The sequence below is a fragment of the Lissotriton vulgaris genome, chromosome 8 (genome assembly GCF_964263255.1).
Source record: "Lissotriton vulgaris chromosome 8, aLisVul1.2, whole genome shotgun sequence".
Lineage (NCBI taxonomy): Eukaryota > Metazoa > Chordata > Amphibia > Caudata > Salamandridae > Lissotriton > Lissotriton vulgaris.
In genome coordinates, this window is record NC_141696.1 from 37,500,355 (window position 1) to 37,517,292 (window position 16,938).

The 16,938-nt window shown below is 44.1% G+C and overlaps 1 protein-coding gene across 2 annotated transcripts in view; it reads right to left on the reverse strand.

Annotated features, from left to right (window-relative positions):
• Positions 1-16,938, reverse strand: part of LOC147693338 (transient receptor potential cation channel subfamily M member 2-like) — a 623,295-nt gene that overhangs the window by 167,824 nt on the left and 438,533 nt on the right. For both annotated transcript variants that reach the window (XM_086933675.1, XM_086933674.1), the window contains exons 23-24: positions 12,579-12,762; positions 4,957-5,147 (exon numbers count right to left, since the gene is read on the reverse strand). In XM_086933675.1, the coding sequence (XP_086789801.1) occupies positions 4,957-5,147; positions 12,579-12,762 (375 nt within the window). The remainder of the gene's footprint in view (positions 1-4,956; positions 5,148-12,578; positions 12,763-16,938) is intronic.

Sequence of the window (16,938 nt, forward strand, 5' to 3'; positions counted from 1 at the left end):
ACAATGAATGTCTAACGTAATTATTGAAAAATCCACAATTAGAAACAGCATCGCCTCTTATAAGTGAACAACACACACAACAATTCCAAGATGGCTTCGACTGTCTTATTGAGCAGAAACAGCGCCAGGCTTGCCGCTGCTAAATTTGGAGGTACTATTTAATTCAAAACACAATGCATGTACCACTGGAGTTATAGTAGCTGCTAACAGAACTTAATTTTTTGCTGTTCTATTCAAGGATAAACTGAAAGAAACAATTATTTTATTTCTGTTTAATTACTTCTATCAAAATGCTGGCACAACTAGTATAGCAAATCCACGTTCCAAGATGGCGCCTACATTTATAGTGGGCTTGTTTTGAACGTTTGAACGTGCAAAGGGTTTCCGTTTATGGGAGTGAAATTTGGAAGGACTGTGCAATCGGGATGCTTGTTATGAAATGCAGGTCCCAGTAGGGAAAGGGAAGATGAACCCTAATGAAGTAAAGGGAAAGGGAATAAAAACAAGCATTGGCAATGCAATAGGACTCGCATTCACGCAAGACCAAGTGCATGGAAAACGGGAGTGCAGACGAGCGTGAGAAGGCACGAGCATGACTGGGAATGTGCAGGAGGGGGGTGTGGGGCCCCAAGAAGTCATGGATGGAGGGAGGGGGGGTAGGGAGGGACAGGGAAAAGTAGACTGTGCAGTAAAGGGGCCATTAGGCATAGAAGGATACAAATGAATGACATGGCTGTCACGGTGAGGGACAAGCTTAACAACAATCGGAAGGCAACCTAACCTAAGCTAATGAAGAAGATGGGCTGGAGAGTGGGCGGAGCTTCCACGAAGCTTCCACACTATAGTTTATACTGCATGCCTCGCAAAGGGATGGCAGCACATTCGCGGTGCAACACTAGGCGAGACGTAAAAAATGATATGACCGGGAGAGCTGTTTGCATGTTTTCTTCATTTAAATAGCAGGAATGCAGCAACAATAAAACATTAGTCAATCGGTGGTGGTTGTTGCTGAAGTCACTGGTGGTTTATTTTTATTCACCTAGCAGGGCATGAGGAAGGCAAAGCATGTTCAGTTGAGACAGTTTTAAAAATAAAAAACATTATAATAAAATCACCCAATAGGGACGGCTGAGCGGGAGAAAAACAAAGAGCTGTTTCTGAGCATAACATTCAACGTGCTCGCTCTTCACAATGCTTCTGACTCGATAGAAACCGAAAGTCAGAATGCCCTCTTCTGCAAGCAGCCCCTTAGCTTTACGAAGTAAAGAACAGAGGCTGATATGGAGGAGGTGGAGCCCTCAGTAAGCTGGCCAACACCCACTCCTTGCTTCAACTGATTGGTCTGCTTCTCCCTGTCCTTTGCATGAAAGAAGCTCTGCTGAACCAGCCCCTGAGCTCCAGCAGTAAATGCCTAAATGGAAAACTAGGGGCAAATTATCAAGAAAGGCGATAAAAATATTGCTGCTTTAGCAGCAGGAAACTGCCGCTAAAGGGGCGATAATGGGCTTGATAATATGCCCTTGTGAATTCCCATAGAAGCCCAGGTTAACACCAGAACATGGGCTTTCCTGGTGTTTCCTGCCGCTAAAGCAGCGATAATTTTATCGCTGACCTTGATAATATGCCCCACATTTATTGCCGATAAAAGACTTCCCGGAGGGGTCTCATTAACATGTGAGTGAAAGAGTTAACAGCACTCCCAAGGAAGGCAGCACTGGCTGATTACTACCATGGTAACTCAGCAGCAGCTTCCTTCGTGCGTAATGATAAATATATTGCCGGCAAAAAAAAGAAACATTTATTAATATTCATAATCCTCATGCTTGATGTATATATTTGCTATTGCTTTTCATAATGTGTTCTTAAATCCTCAGAAATATGGCAGTATTCACTCGGTAATACAGCCGTGTTGTGAAGCATGTGTTCAGGCATACAACTAGTCACAAAATGGTGGGCGTTGTATTTTATAGTGATCTTGAAGCTTAACCACAATTAAAATTAAAAGCATTTACGCAAAAGTTGCCTGTAGTACAGGTCATTTTAACATCACTCAATGTATTTGTTTAGTAAAGGTATGCATGGTAAAAAAAGTGTGGTAAATTTCTGCATTGTAAAGCCGTGCATTGTTATGAGATACATACCTCAGTGCTTTACGTACTTCATTGTGTCTTGCAAATGATCGTAAATGTTTTTTTTTGTTACAGTTTTATATAGGTGAGGAAATAGAAATTTTTAGGTAGCCAATGTGTCCCCCACTCACACCCCATCCATGCACACGTGCCCCATGTATGTCATATAATTCCCTTCCCGTGTCTGCCATAAAGACGCATATGCATTTGCGTCCAACGTTAACATGTCAATTATTCAGTTCTCCAAGAAAACCACGTTAATTAGGCTTTTAGGCCTATGGTGCCAACGTCTTTACATGGTGCACTTCTGAATAAAGCACACGTTTTCTCCATGTTTTCTGGCTCAGCCGAGCCAGGCCCTTAATTGAGGCTCCGTGTCTCTTCTGTCTCTGCAAGCTACAGTTTAGGTATGCATCCCTGACCTCTACTTTACATCCTGCCCAGCGAGCCCTGCCCGGCTCGGCCTGGCCTGCCTGCCAAGACGGTATTTTGCCTACAGTTATCTGCTCATCCTCTGCGAAAACACATTCCAGTCTAGTGAAATAGGTAAACATATTCCCGGCTGCAGAGCAAAGGGCCCTGCCATCCTGTCTCCATGCAAGTGATTTACTGCACCCGTTACCATATGCACGCACTAGCATTCAGTATTGAACGGCCTCTGCCCGAGAGACCTTTTACTTCAGATAATACATCTTCTAAACACAAGATATCAGATATGCTATAGGTACAGGTCGTTCTGACATCCCAGACATTAGTCTCCTCTACTAGTGCTAAAGTCAAGCCCCAGTTCTCCCCAGTTACACGTCTACGTCACGTCATGCTCAGTTGCGCGCGCATACGTGCCAAAGGTTTCTGCTGATCCTGCAAACTTTCTCTAAACATCCACCCACTTGTGACGTTTCTCTGACTCGTAAAGTGCACGCCTACGTGTACGCCTTCTTACACGCCTCCTGTTACGCACATGTGTTCTTATCTCTCTTATTTCACTTGTTACGCCTACTGTATTCATTTCAATTGTACAGTTTTACTATATATAATGTGTGATGTTCATAAAATGTTGAATATCCCTTACTGAACCTTAGTGGTGATGGAACCCGATGTCCAGTATCTCGAGATATTTAATTAAAGCCCGTATGACCCAGATACCACGGACTCTGCCTCTCATTTGATTGAGCTATCCTTATTGTCATTTAATGTATAGAAAAATAGTCCCGGTAATTTTATTTACCACATAGGGGAAACTCTAAGCAAAGGTATTGGAGCAGTTTACACGATCACCATTTACATTACACAAGGACATAAATGTTACGTTTTTTTTAAGCATGGGCGATTAAGGGATGATTTAGATCTTGTTGTATGGCTTACTCTCAGGGCCAGACTAGCCGTAGAGAGCACTGGGCATTTCCCCAGTGGCACGCCAGGGTGGGGACTGGTTTTGGGCCCCTGTGTACCGGTTTTGTTACCAGGGGCCAGCAATATCATCCCCCTATAACAAAATCAGCCAAAACCAGCCCTAACAAACAGCTCGGCCACCCCACCCTCCTCTCCAGAGGGATGGCCTAGCAGTTTGCCAGGGCCAGTTTTGGTTCCCAGTCCAGCCATGGTTACTCTGACACAACCAGGACAGATGTCCTGTCCTCTGAAATATAAATCCCATTATATCCTATGTAATTTATATTTTGGCAGATGGGATACCATTGATTTCTCAAAAAATTTCTTGTTAGGGTATGCAGTAGAGGAACTATGAAATCCCGACCGGTTGTGGAATAAATAAATCTGGGTTCCGGTGCTCCTATGAATTACATGCCGCATATCCTCTGCAGACAAACAAATAATGTTTCAAGTAATAGAAGGAGAAATGAGTAATGTTCCCCTGCAATATCTTGTCAACACCCTAATATAGGTGTTCTGTGTTGTAGGTAGATCATATTGTACCTAGGTCTTTGCTGTGTTGCTATGTTGTTCAGCAGCTATTATGGACCTTCAGCAATGTCAATTACAGAGATATCATCAGCATTAAGGTTATCTGACATCACTTCTTGGGAAGATTTTTAATCAAATGTCATAAGATGTCACTTACTGTCATAGCAGTAAGGCCATAGCGTGTGTGATCCCACTTCTGCTACCCCTGTTATTTTTATTAATCAACATCCATGGGAAAAAGCATTCTTTCTGCAGTTGTGGTGGGAGCCCCCAGGAAAGACATTGGCCAAGTTCAGCAACTGGCCACACACAGTTCTTTCATCAGAAAAATGTTTAGAATCAAACCTAGAACAGTCTGCAACCCTCCCCCTGCATCCGGTTCCCTGAGTTTAGAGTCTAAGAGACTGAACAAACAAGTAAGGAGATGCAGAGCAGAATCTGGCACTAGAAATGCCCGATAGGGGAGGACATGGAGGAGCAAGGTCACATGAGAAAGAAGGGGAGGTAGACAAGGGCTCAAGTAAGATAGAATTGAGAAAATGTGCATTTCACTCACTTAGAAAAGCAAAAACATGTTGGTAAAGGATTGGATGAGACAGAATTGAGAAAATGTAGTTTACTCACTGAGAAATAGGAGGTAAACAAAGGATGAGTCGAGATATAATTGAGAAAATGTTCACTTTTTTCACGAAAAGAGAATAGAAGGTAGACAGGATCAGATGAAAGAATTGTGAAAATCTACTCTTTACTCACTGAGATACAAAAGGAGGTAGACAAAGGATCGTAGGAGACATCAGATGATGCATAATTGAAAAAATGTACACTTGGTCACTCTCTAAGAAAGAATATGAGGTAGACAACTGATCACATGAGGAGGAATTGAAGAAATGTTCCCTTTACTCACTACACCGCTTCTCATCATGGTTTAGCTTCTCCGATACCATCTTTATGAACTTTGTGACCAAACCCTTTAGGAGGTTTAAGATGATAAAGGGTGGTGGGGCAGGAGGTCGGTTGCTGTATTCCTTGATTAGCTTATAGCGTTGGAACTTCCAGATCTGATCAGTGTTTTCCTGCACTTTAGAGAAGGTATGGCTGAGAAAAAAATTATAAATGCAAAAAGTTAAATGGAGGCATACATTTTCAAAGGATCACGGCAAAATCATGAAAAGTAGGATGAGAATTGAATGACACTACAGACTGGAAAAAGAAGAAGCAATCACTTTTGGAGAGGAAGAATGAGTGCACTAGAGAAGACAGACAAATTAGCAAGAATCACGAATGCAGATGTCAATGAGAAAAAGTGAGCAGAAAAATTAAAAAAAGAATTGGAAATGATGGAAGAAACAAGTAAGCTAAATGGAAAACAGCTGAGCAATGCTGTCACTTACTCTGATTATGAATGCACTGCCCTAAACCAGAGGAAAATGTAGATGTGTAGCCAAGTCAAATCTTTACAAAAGTGGCTTAAGTGCAACTTTACATGGGGTCAGAGGAGGGATTGTATTTCTTGTGGGAATACAGACCATTGCATTAGACTGGATATACTATTTTAAATCAGTAACATCCTTTGCAGCCAGTCAGGGGTCGCAGCTGCAACCTCTAGCTTGCTACCTGCTACTCCTAGCACTTCCTTTGCGACCCCTAGCCTCAGAGGGGCAAACATTTTCATCTGATGTTGCAAGGTTATTGTAAATAAAATGCATGTTGCCCATGTTACATACAAGCAAGGCCTGACTCTTTATCTGCAAACGCTCAGTAACACATTAGAAAATGGCATAAGGCCTAGAAAGCAGACCAAGGACCTTATTTTGAGTTTGGCGGACGGTACACTCCAACACATATTAGCAGGTATCCCATCTCCCCGATGGCAAATGCCATAGGCTGTGAGGCATTTGCAATACAGTGGATGGATATGAGGAGGTATTCTGTCTGACACGCTCTAAGGCCCTAACTCTTTGAATGGCAATGCTAAAATATGTTTGCCAATCACATTGTTTTTATCTTAGTAACTCCCATCTTTTCTGTCACTATTCAAGCTAACCGAACTGAGATGGAAACCTTCTGTACATTTTCTGGAGTCAGCTGATAGATTCTTCTGATATAATATGTGCCATTCACAATTGTAATGGGAGCTTTTTCTTCATTAGTACCCCAGCCACTTAAAGACCAGAAGGCAAGAAAGGGAGTGCCATAGAATGGAGCCATCACTGCACAAGCCTAAGAGCGCTGCAACAAAGGCGTACTTTATTTCATTGTGAGGTGAACCACAGTTTTAGGAGCAGTATTCAATGAAGCCGGAGGTCAAACAAGACTGTGATCAGATCAACTGCAGTATCAGGTGATCACCACCCCAAGCCCATCTCTGATGAGTATCTCGAGTTTCCTGGCCTTGAGCACATATACATCTAGGAGACTAGTAATGGACTATCGCCATGTGAACCAACTGCCACGCAGTCAGGATAGGCCTGGTAAGCAACACCTCCATTTTACATGCTCAATCTTCTTAAGTTGGCTTCTCTATGTACACAATGACTTTTGAGATACATTTGAGTGCATATCAGTGCAGCATAACATTTCCACTTCGTAGGCACTATGGGCCTGATTCTGATGCAGTTAGGAAGGCCTCCTAGCGGCATTTGCTCCTTCCACATTAGATCGGGAACATGTCTTACCGACCGAGGGCCTAATTATGATGCGGTTAGGAACATATGCTCCCATTGAAATCAATGGGAGCCCAACCAAATCGTATCGGGAAGCATCCGGATGCATTGTACTCCATCGGTCGGACTCTCCCGATCTGAGTGGGTCGGAAACCATTTTCAAACCAATTAGATCTGGAAGCTTTCCAATCCGCATCAGAATCAGCCCCTCTGTTGTGACACCTTGAACATTTACTCCAGGGATAAAGCTCAGTGTGCACATTTTATTTATGTTATTGTCAGGTATGCGACAACGCTATTGAACTAGAATAAACAATTGCGGCCTGACTGAGGTTTCGACATGGACACATGGGTGCAGTTTATTATAGCCACTAACTACTTCCTTGTTTTGGGCAGAGGAGCACTCAGCTGATACTGAGAGAAAACTGCAGACCGGAATTTCAGCTCAGGTGATTCCTGTTTACTGACACAAGGGATGTCCAGCTCTACACCAAGATGGACAGCTTGATGTCATTTGCCTGCAGGTAATGTGGAGGTTAGACCACCTGAGATGCATTTGGCAGATCATCCACCCTAGGCAAAATTAGGTTACGGAGCGCTAGTTACGAGTACACTATAGACAGTATTTATATGCCAGCATATATTCACTGCTGGGGAGAGTATGTGGCTTAACGGCTAGATCGGTTGACCTCGAAGCTGGGAATCGGGTTCAAGTCTCTCCAGGGACGCTCAACATCCTGGGATTTTGGGCAGATCACTTAATCTCTCTGTGCCTAATAAAATTATGTGTCCTTCTGTAATGCAACTCGTGCTCATGTAAAGAGCTCTGACACCTTAGGATCAAGTTCGTGAAATATAATGCAAAATAAATAAAGAAATGGTGGAATTATTTGTATTTTTCACTATTCTCATAATGCTAATTAAGCTACTCTGTTTCATTCTATTGATTATCGTAGAACACATATTTTATGCAAGAATCACAATAAGCCACTCACAAACCCACCCACACAACCACTCACCCACTCATACAGCTACTCTTACAACTAGCCACTTTTCCATATAGCCACTCACACAGCTACATACTCACCCATACATCTACTTACACATCCACTTATTCACCTATACAGTCACTCACTCACCCACCCATACAACCTCTCAACTCAGCCACTAGTTCACCCATACAAGCACTTACACACCGGCGCAACCACTTATATACCCATTAACACACCCATAAAAGCACTCACACATATGCTCAATCACCCATACATCCATTCAAAGACACATTCTCTCTACAATAGATTCACTCACATACCAACTCACTTAACCATACACCCACTCAAAGTGCTACTCACTTACCCATACAGCCCCTTACACAGCCTGTCACTCACCCATACAACCATTCAGGCACCCACTCAGTCACCCATACAGTCACACACCCACCCAAACACCTACACATTACCGATCCATGCAAGTTCCATTAGAACAACAGTTGTATAGATATATGTTCAGGCCTCTTTCCAAGTTCTCGTTCAATTTTACAAGGAAAGGGCTCTGAGGTACAATTGTCTCTGATGTGACAAGGCAGGACAGCAGCAGACAGTGTGCGCAGGTGATTCAGTACGGTATTGGAACAAGCTGCACTCCTTTTCACCTGAAGAGATGTGTTTCCAGTGACCCCTAAAGTTCCATATGGGTAGGGTTTAAAGCCGGGACCGCAATATGTTCTGCAGGGCTTGCCTTCCCATTGCGGCATTCGGATATGGTTTACACATGCTGACTTTGTGTGATTGTCAAAAAGAACAATGGTCCAAACCGTCGTAGTTTTTTATCAACAAGTGATATACTCTTAGTTACTCATTAATCATTTTTTAATTGGGTATTCAATTGCTCTACCCTATGGAATTAATCAGTGAAAAACAATTTATACACATTGAAAGCAACTTCCTGACGACATGAATTTATTCAAAAGGAGTTTTAATATATTACTCCACCACAGTAAAGTTCATTATATACATTTGTCAATCTTCAATACTAACGGTAAAAAGGAAAGCAAGGTGCTTCTGTAAAAAGGAATTTCAGAAGCTCAAAGAATGAACGTGGGAACGTAGGTTGTTCAAAAACGGCATCATAGCCAGCTTACAATGTTGAAAAAACGTCCACCATTCAGCACTCACGGAGGTGACTTGAGTAGTTAAAGGGAGGCGGAGACTGTTCCACTCGGCGTCAAGGCGCGCTTTTGAAACTTGCGCGTCCGCTCTCGAAAGGATACTCCGTGAGTGCTGAATGGTGGACGTTTTTTCAACATTGTAAGCTGGCTATGATGCCGTTTTTGAACAACCTACGTTCCCACGTTCATTCTTTGAGCTTCTGAAATTCCGGGAGTAATGACCGGCTAAACACACCAAAAGCGATTGATGGTGTCCGTGCTTTGAACTGTCTCTGCCTTCTCCATTTACTCACCCCTCTGCTTGGGACGTGAAACATAGATTGGGATAAGCGACTCACACTATTTTTGGTGTGTGGCAATTTATGACAATCCAGTTGTACCGTCCGTCCAGGAGCAGGAGGACTGAGGGCACCCTTGGACTAGCCCTTGGGTTCACACATTTTTGAACATCTACGGTTTGAAGGCTGTGTCACACTTGTCCTGAGGAAGACCCGCAGGTTGAGGTTTCCAGTTACCCCTGAACCAAAAGACGGGTCGAAACGTCGATGCTTCTTCTTTTTATTAGCAAATAGGACCACTAATCAATTTCATTATACATGCCAGTTTAGACTGTATATATGATACAAATATATGAAAAACCAACAGTGGCCTCTTTGTACAATTGACTGGATTTTTTACAGTTTTGTTTTTCGAATTTACTTTCAAATAGTCCTTTTTCACTTTTCTGTTGAGGCTTACACCTCTTTTCTTCTAATCACCATTTCTTCTTTTTCTGACACTCTTTTTACAGAAGCACCTTGCTTTCCTTTTTACCGTTAGTATTGAAGATTGACAAATGTATATAATGAACTTTACTGTGGTGGAGTAATATATTAAAACTCCTTTTGAATAAATTCATGTCATCAGGAAGTTGCTTTCAATATGTATAAATTGTTTTTCACTGATTAATTCCATAGGGTAGAGCAATTGAATACCCAATTAAAAAATGATTAATGAGTAACTAAGAGTATATCACTTGTTGATAAAAAACTACGACGGTTTGGACCATTGTTCTTTTTGACATTATCGATTACCCAGGTCCATGAACCGCTTTTGGGTTACCCCATTCTTGTAATGGCCGACTTTGTGTGATTGGGCAAGACCATTTGCACCCAAGGTATTTCTAATCTGTTTAATGGCCTGGTCCCTTCAAGTGCGCCTGCCTTGGGCGGTTTACATTCTTTTTAAATTGTCAGTTAGTGATGAATCTATTATGGTTTCAAAGGGCAGGCTAAATCTTTCGCTGGCACTAGTCAAGAACCTTGCCCAGCTACTTTTTGTATTTTGGAATATCACCTTTAGTGCTTCCCTCATTGATGCTGGTTCTTTCTTTATCAAACTATGATAGTATTTGACCGTTTTTTTTTTTACATTTAATGTCCATGGTTGCAATATTGAATTCAAGCCAGATCAATGTGCGCCTAGTATTTTTTTGGAGAAATAGCTTTCTAAAAACAGCTGTGTAATGACGCTCCAGAGTTTCAGTGAGCAGGCCAAGGAAAGCAAGATGTTCGTAGCGTATTGTTCATATTAGTTTTGCCTTCAGAACTCATCAAAGTCCCTCTGCGGAATGACTTTGAAGCTTGTAATTTAGTTTATACTGGGCTTGGGGGCTAACAACTCCTCCAGTTACCTCCTGTAAGTCCCACACAGCGCGATTGCTGAGAGGTATTTGGAGGTCATGCCCCGGCTCTCCACCACTCTGCAAACAAGCCTCCTGGTGCACTACTGATAAGGGGATGAAGTCCACTTTGCTCCTGACGGTCTGTGGGGGCCAACTAACCCTCCTGTTACCTCCCGTAAGTCTCCCACAGCTGGATGGCTAAGCGGTTGTCAGAGGCAACTCCCTCTTTCGCCGTACACTCTGTAAACGCACCTCCTGGCAGGCACAGAAAGGGGGAGGGGCCTCTGGCGACTTGCCGGTGCTTCTTTTTTTTAAATTTATTTGGGACGGGGCATGTAGCCCCCTTTCCTCAACACATTTTGCCCCCAGGGACCCCATCCCCCGGGGCCTGGCCTTTTATTTTTTTAATTTATTTTTTAATTAAAGGGAGGGGAGCTGCGCCCCCCTCTCTGTGCCGATATCAGCCCTGCGAACCCCAACCCACGGACTTTTAAAGATGGGGAGGAGGCTCCGTGGTCTCCCCTACCCGGGCTGAATTCGGCCCCGGAGACCCAATCCACCGGGCCTGGTTGTGTAAAGTGGGTGACTGCAGGGCACCCACTCTTCACTGGGACTGTGTGGGGAGCCTCAAAGCTTCTACAGTCCCTGACGGCTCCCCACATACTGCGCATTAATAAGTAAAGAAGCCTCAGGGAGGTTGTTTTCCCTGGGGCATAATAAGCCCCAGGAGGGGGGCTTGTGTGCCCTCCTCCTTTAATTACACAATGCTCCCGGGATCTAACCCACCTGGGGGCCAATTAATAACAATGTACAGGAGCCCTTGCTTTGTTTTTAAAAAACAGTTTGGCGAGATACGTAGATCCAGCACGACTCCTGTCAAAATTTAAAAAAATGCTTTAGCCATGGCAGGATCCTTGTGGGAACCCCCACGATATCTGGGGGTGCAGGGTATTCCTACCCTGACTCCTTTTCTTTATGTTTTGCTTTTTTTGTGGGAGCCAAGTCCCAAGATGGCTGCCAACACTTCTTGGTTGAAGTTTTAGCAGCCAATCAAATTTCAGTAGGATCCGTGGGTCCAATGCAGGGACTCGTGTCCCCAGATATCCATATTTTTTAAACTTAAATACCTTTAAAACTACATACCAAATCGCAAAAAGCATGCTATGCAACAACTTAGGTTGTAACTATAACTACCAACCGGCTATCGCCACACCACGTAAGAATGCCCAAGAGACATGCCAGTGTTCCGGAGGACCTTCAGTAGGGCCAACAAGTTGTTAACACCCCTGTAGGGTAGGGTTTCTCAGGCACAGATTTTAACTAACTGAACTCATGCTGTGGCCTTCCAGCCCACCACCCCTTTCTCATCTAAAGAAGAAGTCCTAAAGTGGTGGTGTTCTGCAAGGATCACTTCTTTTTTGTTTCTTTTAAAACTTTACCTTCATCCCCTCGCCCTACTACTCCACCATGCTGGGTCTACATTTATATATATGCAGATGTCACTAAATTATTTTTCCTTGCAATACCCAAAGCTCTGAAAATTCTCAGACAATTGAGCTGGCATCCTGGCATAACTTTTAAAAATATCAAGAAATCCACCAATTTCCTGAAGTTAAAGTAATTAAAGACAGGTTCTACTTTTCATGATGAGGTATGAGTTCTGAACGTAGCAATAACTGGACCTTGGTTTCTTCCACTTTCAGGCCCTCACTTTTGGGGATTTGGCGTAGGGCAGTGCAGCAAGACAGCTTGCTGCTCTGCCCTATGCCAAAGTGAAAGTGCACTGCATTACTGTCCTTTTCCCCTCCTCTGGCGCCGTTTTGCATGCCTAGCGCTAACGCAGGCCCTATTGCACCATGGTGGAAGATAGCATGTGTTGTCAGCAGGATTGTTTCTGTGCAGGAAGGTGGAGAAAGATCTGAAGAGCAACATAGAGAGAAATAGTGAAGTGAATAAAGAATAAAAAATAAGCTAATAATTAAAATATCTAAAGTTAAGTAGAGGAGAAGGGAGACTAGATTAGCCTGACTCACCTGAACATGGCAATCAGCAGGTTTAAGAGCAGAATGTTGGCAAACAGCAGGTACAGACAGTGCAGGACAATCGTCAGCCCCTCTGGGAACATCGGATATCCATCCAGGAGTTCAGCACATTTCGGCTTATCTGCGACTGACCCATCAGAGGTGCACGGGGTGTCAGTGTCATTAAAGTGTGTTTCTTAAACAAAGCAAATACACAGTCATGTGCCAGTAGTAAAGTCTCAGCATTCAAAATGATCAGTCCTGTCTGTTGTAAGAATCACTTTAAATTGAAAATGCTGTATACACGTTTACATTTTTATACATAATGAAACAACATATTAATAAGCTATTTGCAACAACATAGGCAAAGGTGAGGTCAAGTCTTAAAGCAATCAGAGCTGTGCACACACACTCAAGGAAGGGTACTTAAAATGCCAAAATCCGCACTCCCACATAACAGGGACAACCATATTAGCTGTCTTCTTCCACAAATGCAGAACCTCACTTTCCCACATTTAGATACCTTCAGTTGCATCAACTACATTGAAAGCTGCTGCAGTCTCATGAATAAAAATAAAAAATAGTCTGTTCTACTAAAATCATGCATTGATTCTTGCATACCAACTACCAAGTGAACATCAACATGCATAGGTGTTGATAAATACAGAGGTATGCAGTTTGAAGGATGGGATTTCGGGACCTATCCCCCATTATGGCCGAAAATTTTCTCAACTTGTTCCTATATTCACACTGCCATCAATCCATGGATCTGCACTGAAGAGGTGAAGAAAGATATCCTTGTTTCAACTCATAACGTAAACACAAATCACCTACCTGTGCTAGAACACCCTTTCATCTATTCATGTGGGTTATATTCCAGGTAAACTTTGGGAGCCTCAACTGATGCCCAGAGCAAAGGATACTTAGCGGTATATTTGGATGGTGGGCGGATCCACGCCTGAATGACCCCCCACCATATTAGGATGGCTGGGGGTCAGAGACGTACGTGAAGACCGTCAGCCGCTTTCCACCTGTGGATGGGTCGACCGGGGGAAAAAGGGACTTAATATGGTGGGGGTGGCTGCAAGACACCGCCATCCATATTAACATGCCGGCGGAGAGCAGCCTTTTCATGGCGGCATTGCTGTGGGGGTGGGGGTTGCACATGGGGGGTGTCTATGGTACCCCCCTGCATTGGCATGGACAAGGTGGCAGGCACCACGCAGTGCCTGTCACCTTGTGCATGCCAAGGCACAACTTGCATTCCCAGTATTGCGGCAGGCGGTGCTGTGATCACCACCCTCCACAACGCTGGGAATGGGGGATGCCACCGCCACGGTGGTGGTGGCATCCTAATTGCAGGTGCGGGACGGCTGCACCCCTGGCGGACAGTCCCGTATACCGTTACGGTGTAGCATCGTAATAGACCCCCAAGTTACAATACAATATAGAGTGAAATGCCATTCTTTGAAATGTGCCATTATTGGGCATCATCAACTCCTTCAAACAGGTATTTGGCTTTCATTTTGTGTCGATTACTTTGCTGGTGGATGAACATCTGGAAGTTTTTGCTATACTTAGCATTAGTAAAGTACGTCATCACCTGATCTCTGTGGTAAAGTGATTCATCAATACTCTACTGATGAATAAGTTGAACTATTGTGTAAGAGTATTCTAAAATATAATATCTATTGCTATGTCATAGTAATGAATAACACGCTTTATTTTATGGTATTCCCAATAGTGCGATCAGTGAGAACCATACATAACACTGTGCTATTACTTCCTCATCCATTGCTAGAGGCATTGGGTCTCTCAGACGGCTTGCTTTTATTCCTGCAGGGCAAGCAAGAGTATACTGCTCTGGGCAAAACCCAAGGGGATGATGAACGGAGTGTAGAACATTGCAAGCACTCACGCCCATGCAACTGATCTGGGTTTAATCCATCATTATTCATTAGCTCACTCAGCCACCCCAGTTCAGACATGGCCATATGCAAATCAGCATGACCCTTTGCCTCATGGGAACAGTCCAGCCCGAACTGCCAAGCCATGTCTTCCCTGGACTGAAAACAAGCTCTGGGCCACAGAGAAACCTTTCCTGGTTTGACTATCTTTTTATTCCTAAGATGGTTCCCACAAACTCTTGGATGCACACATCCTCTCCCGTAGTCTCCATGACCATCCCCCTCTGATAATCACCCTGAGAATGACCACCACCAGGAGCCCTCCACGGTGGAGAGTGTCAGTTTTGTCCTTCCGGACACTGCATGCACCACACACATTCTAGACTCGACAGACACATACTTCTTTAATCGAGAATCCATCACCTCCCGTGGCACTTCATGGGAGGCTCTTCAAGCAACCCTTCAAAAATAGATTATCTGTTATCTAACTGCAAAGTAAAGGAAGAAAATGGCAGCAGGTCTGAGATTCAAATATGCAGATTGACTCCCTAGAATTACAATATGGAGACACCTCCACACAAGAACTACTTACAATATAAATTGCACACAAACACAATTATGACAGGCAGTGCTGAACGAAGCCAGAACCATCTGGGTGGCCTCACTATTCATTTATCTATCAATGGGGGGACAAGGCTAGCAAATTGATTCTCCATCTCTGCTCCAATATTACACATCCAGACTCGAGGGCCGATTCCGATTTGGGAAAAACCACTCCGAATAGCCGTACAGAGCGTTTTTACCGTACGAATCGTACCCTGCAACGTCCCCCGTACGTACGACGAAGTACGATTCGTACCAGGAGCCGGACTCCGTACAAATCGTACAGAGACCGAATCCCCATACGAGTGTCCGTCAGAACCCGCTGTAGCGACATCTTTAAGGCTCGCGGCTGGTTTATACGACCCAGCAAGTACGATACGTGTTGGGTACGCACCGTACGACCCTTTTTCTATGGGAGCTGAAAACAGCAGTAAAAGCAGAGTTCGCGACGAAACAGGTATGGAACGGCCCTCCCACGGGCACGCACCGTACCCCATGTACGCTGGGTGTATGGTGCGTACCCCTGCGATCATGGGGGGTACGCACCGTACCTCAAGTACGCTGGGTGTACGGTGCGTACCCCTGCGATCATGAGGGATACGCACCATATGGTGTGTATGTGATGGTGCGCTTTTCCGTACGAATCGCCTTACCTGACATGGACTGTACGGATCTCGTCCTGATACCCCGGTCCGGATCGTACTCGTCGGGTCGTACGGCATGTGTACGAGTCGTACGGAGAGGGCTCCGGATACAAATCGTACGGACGTTTTTTTTACTGTATCGGAATCGACCCCCAAGTGTTATACGGGGCAAAATTCTACCATCACTCTCTGGCAACGTTGGTGGTAATTCACCTTGGAAGAATGCCCTGAAAGCCATAGGTTGGGCTAAAACCCTCATGGGCCTGATATCACTGTGGAAGGGATCTACCCCTAGCCAGATGGCCGCACGGGAGACTTTCATTGGAGAAACACCAGTAGCATCTCCAACCTTGGGGATCTGATGGAATGCACTGCATTAAAAACTGCCAGAGACCAAATGTGACCTGCACCACAGTCAATTCTACTGGTATTTGCAACTAAGGCATGCTCTCACACCATACAGCACAGGATTAGATGGCCTTCCAGATTAATATCTATTGGAGGCCAAAATACATATTGGGGATCTAGAGGACAATACAAGTTCACTAGTTTACTGTGCCTCAGTACATCATACCCCTGAAACATTCACAGAACTAGGAACGGCTTGTGAACCAGAGGAAGGAACCCTCGTAAAGGAGGACTGGGCGGAGGCGAGAGCATCCCTGAGGCAAACGGAGATAATCATACAACATCACATCATCCAATTAAATTACCTTAATAGAGCATACTTAATGAGGCAATGACTTCAACGGATGGGGCAGATTCCTCACCTCTCTGTTTGGGTGGTAAAATACAAGTAGGAGACTTCCTCCATACTACATGGAGTTGTACAAGACTGAACCCATACAGGGATGTATGGGAATGAGTGCTCTCCTTCTTGGACCATGTATTGGGCCAGCCCATCCCCGTGACCCTAAATTGACTCTTCTTCAGATTACTTAGGGTTTAGCTCTGGGTTACAACTGGCTGGATTGCTTTGGCTGTGTTAACAATAGCAAAATGAGACAAAGGGCATCAGTGGAAACAGACTGAAAAATTGGATTGGACAGGTGCATGATAAGGGAATAGCAGATGTACGAATCCAGGGAGATAGCTCCCCAGGAACACATGAAGGTATGGGGGGCATGGGCAGAGTACAGGGGTATTACTATTGAAAGGATCTTTCAGCGATGATTATAGACAACAAAATGTGATCGTTTATGAATCCAGGGCCGTGAT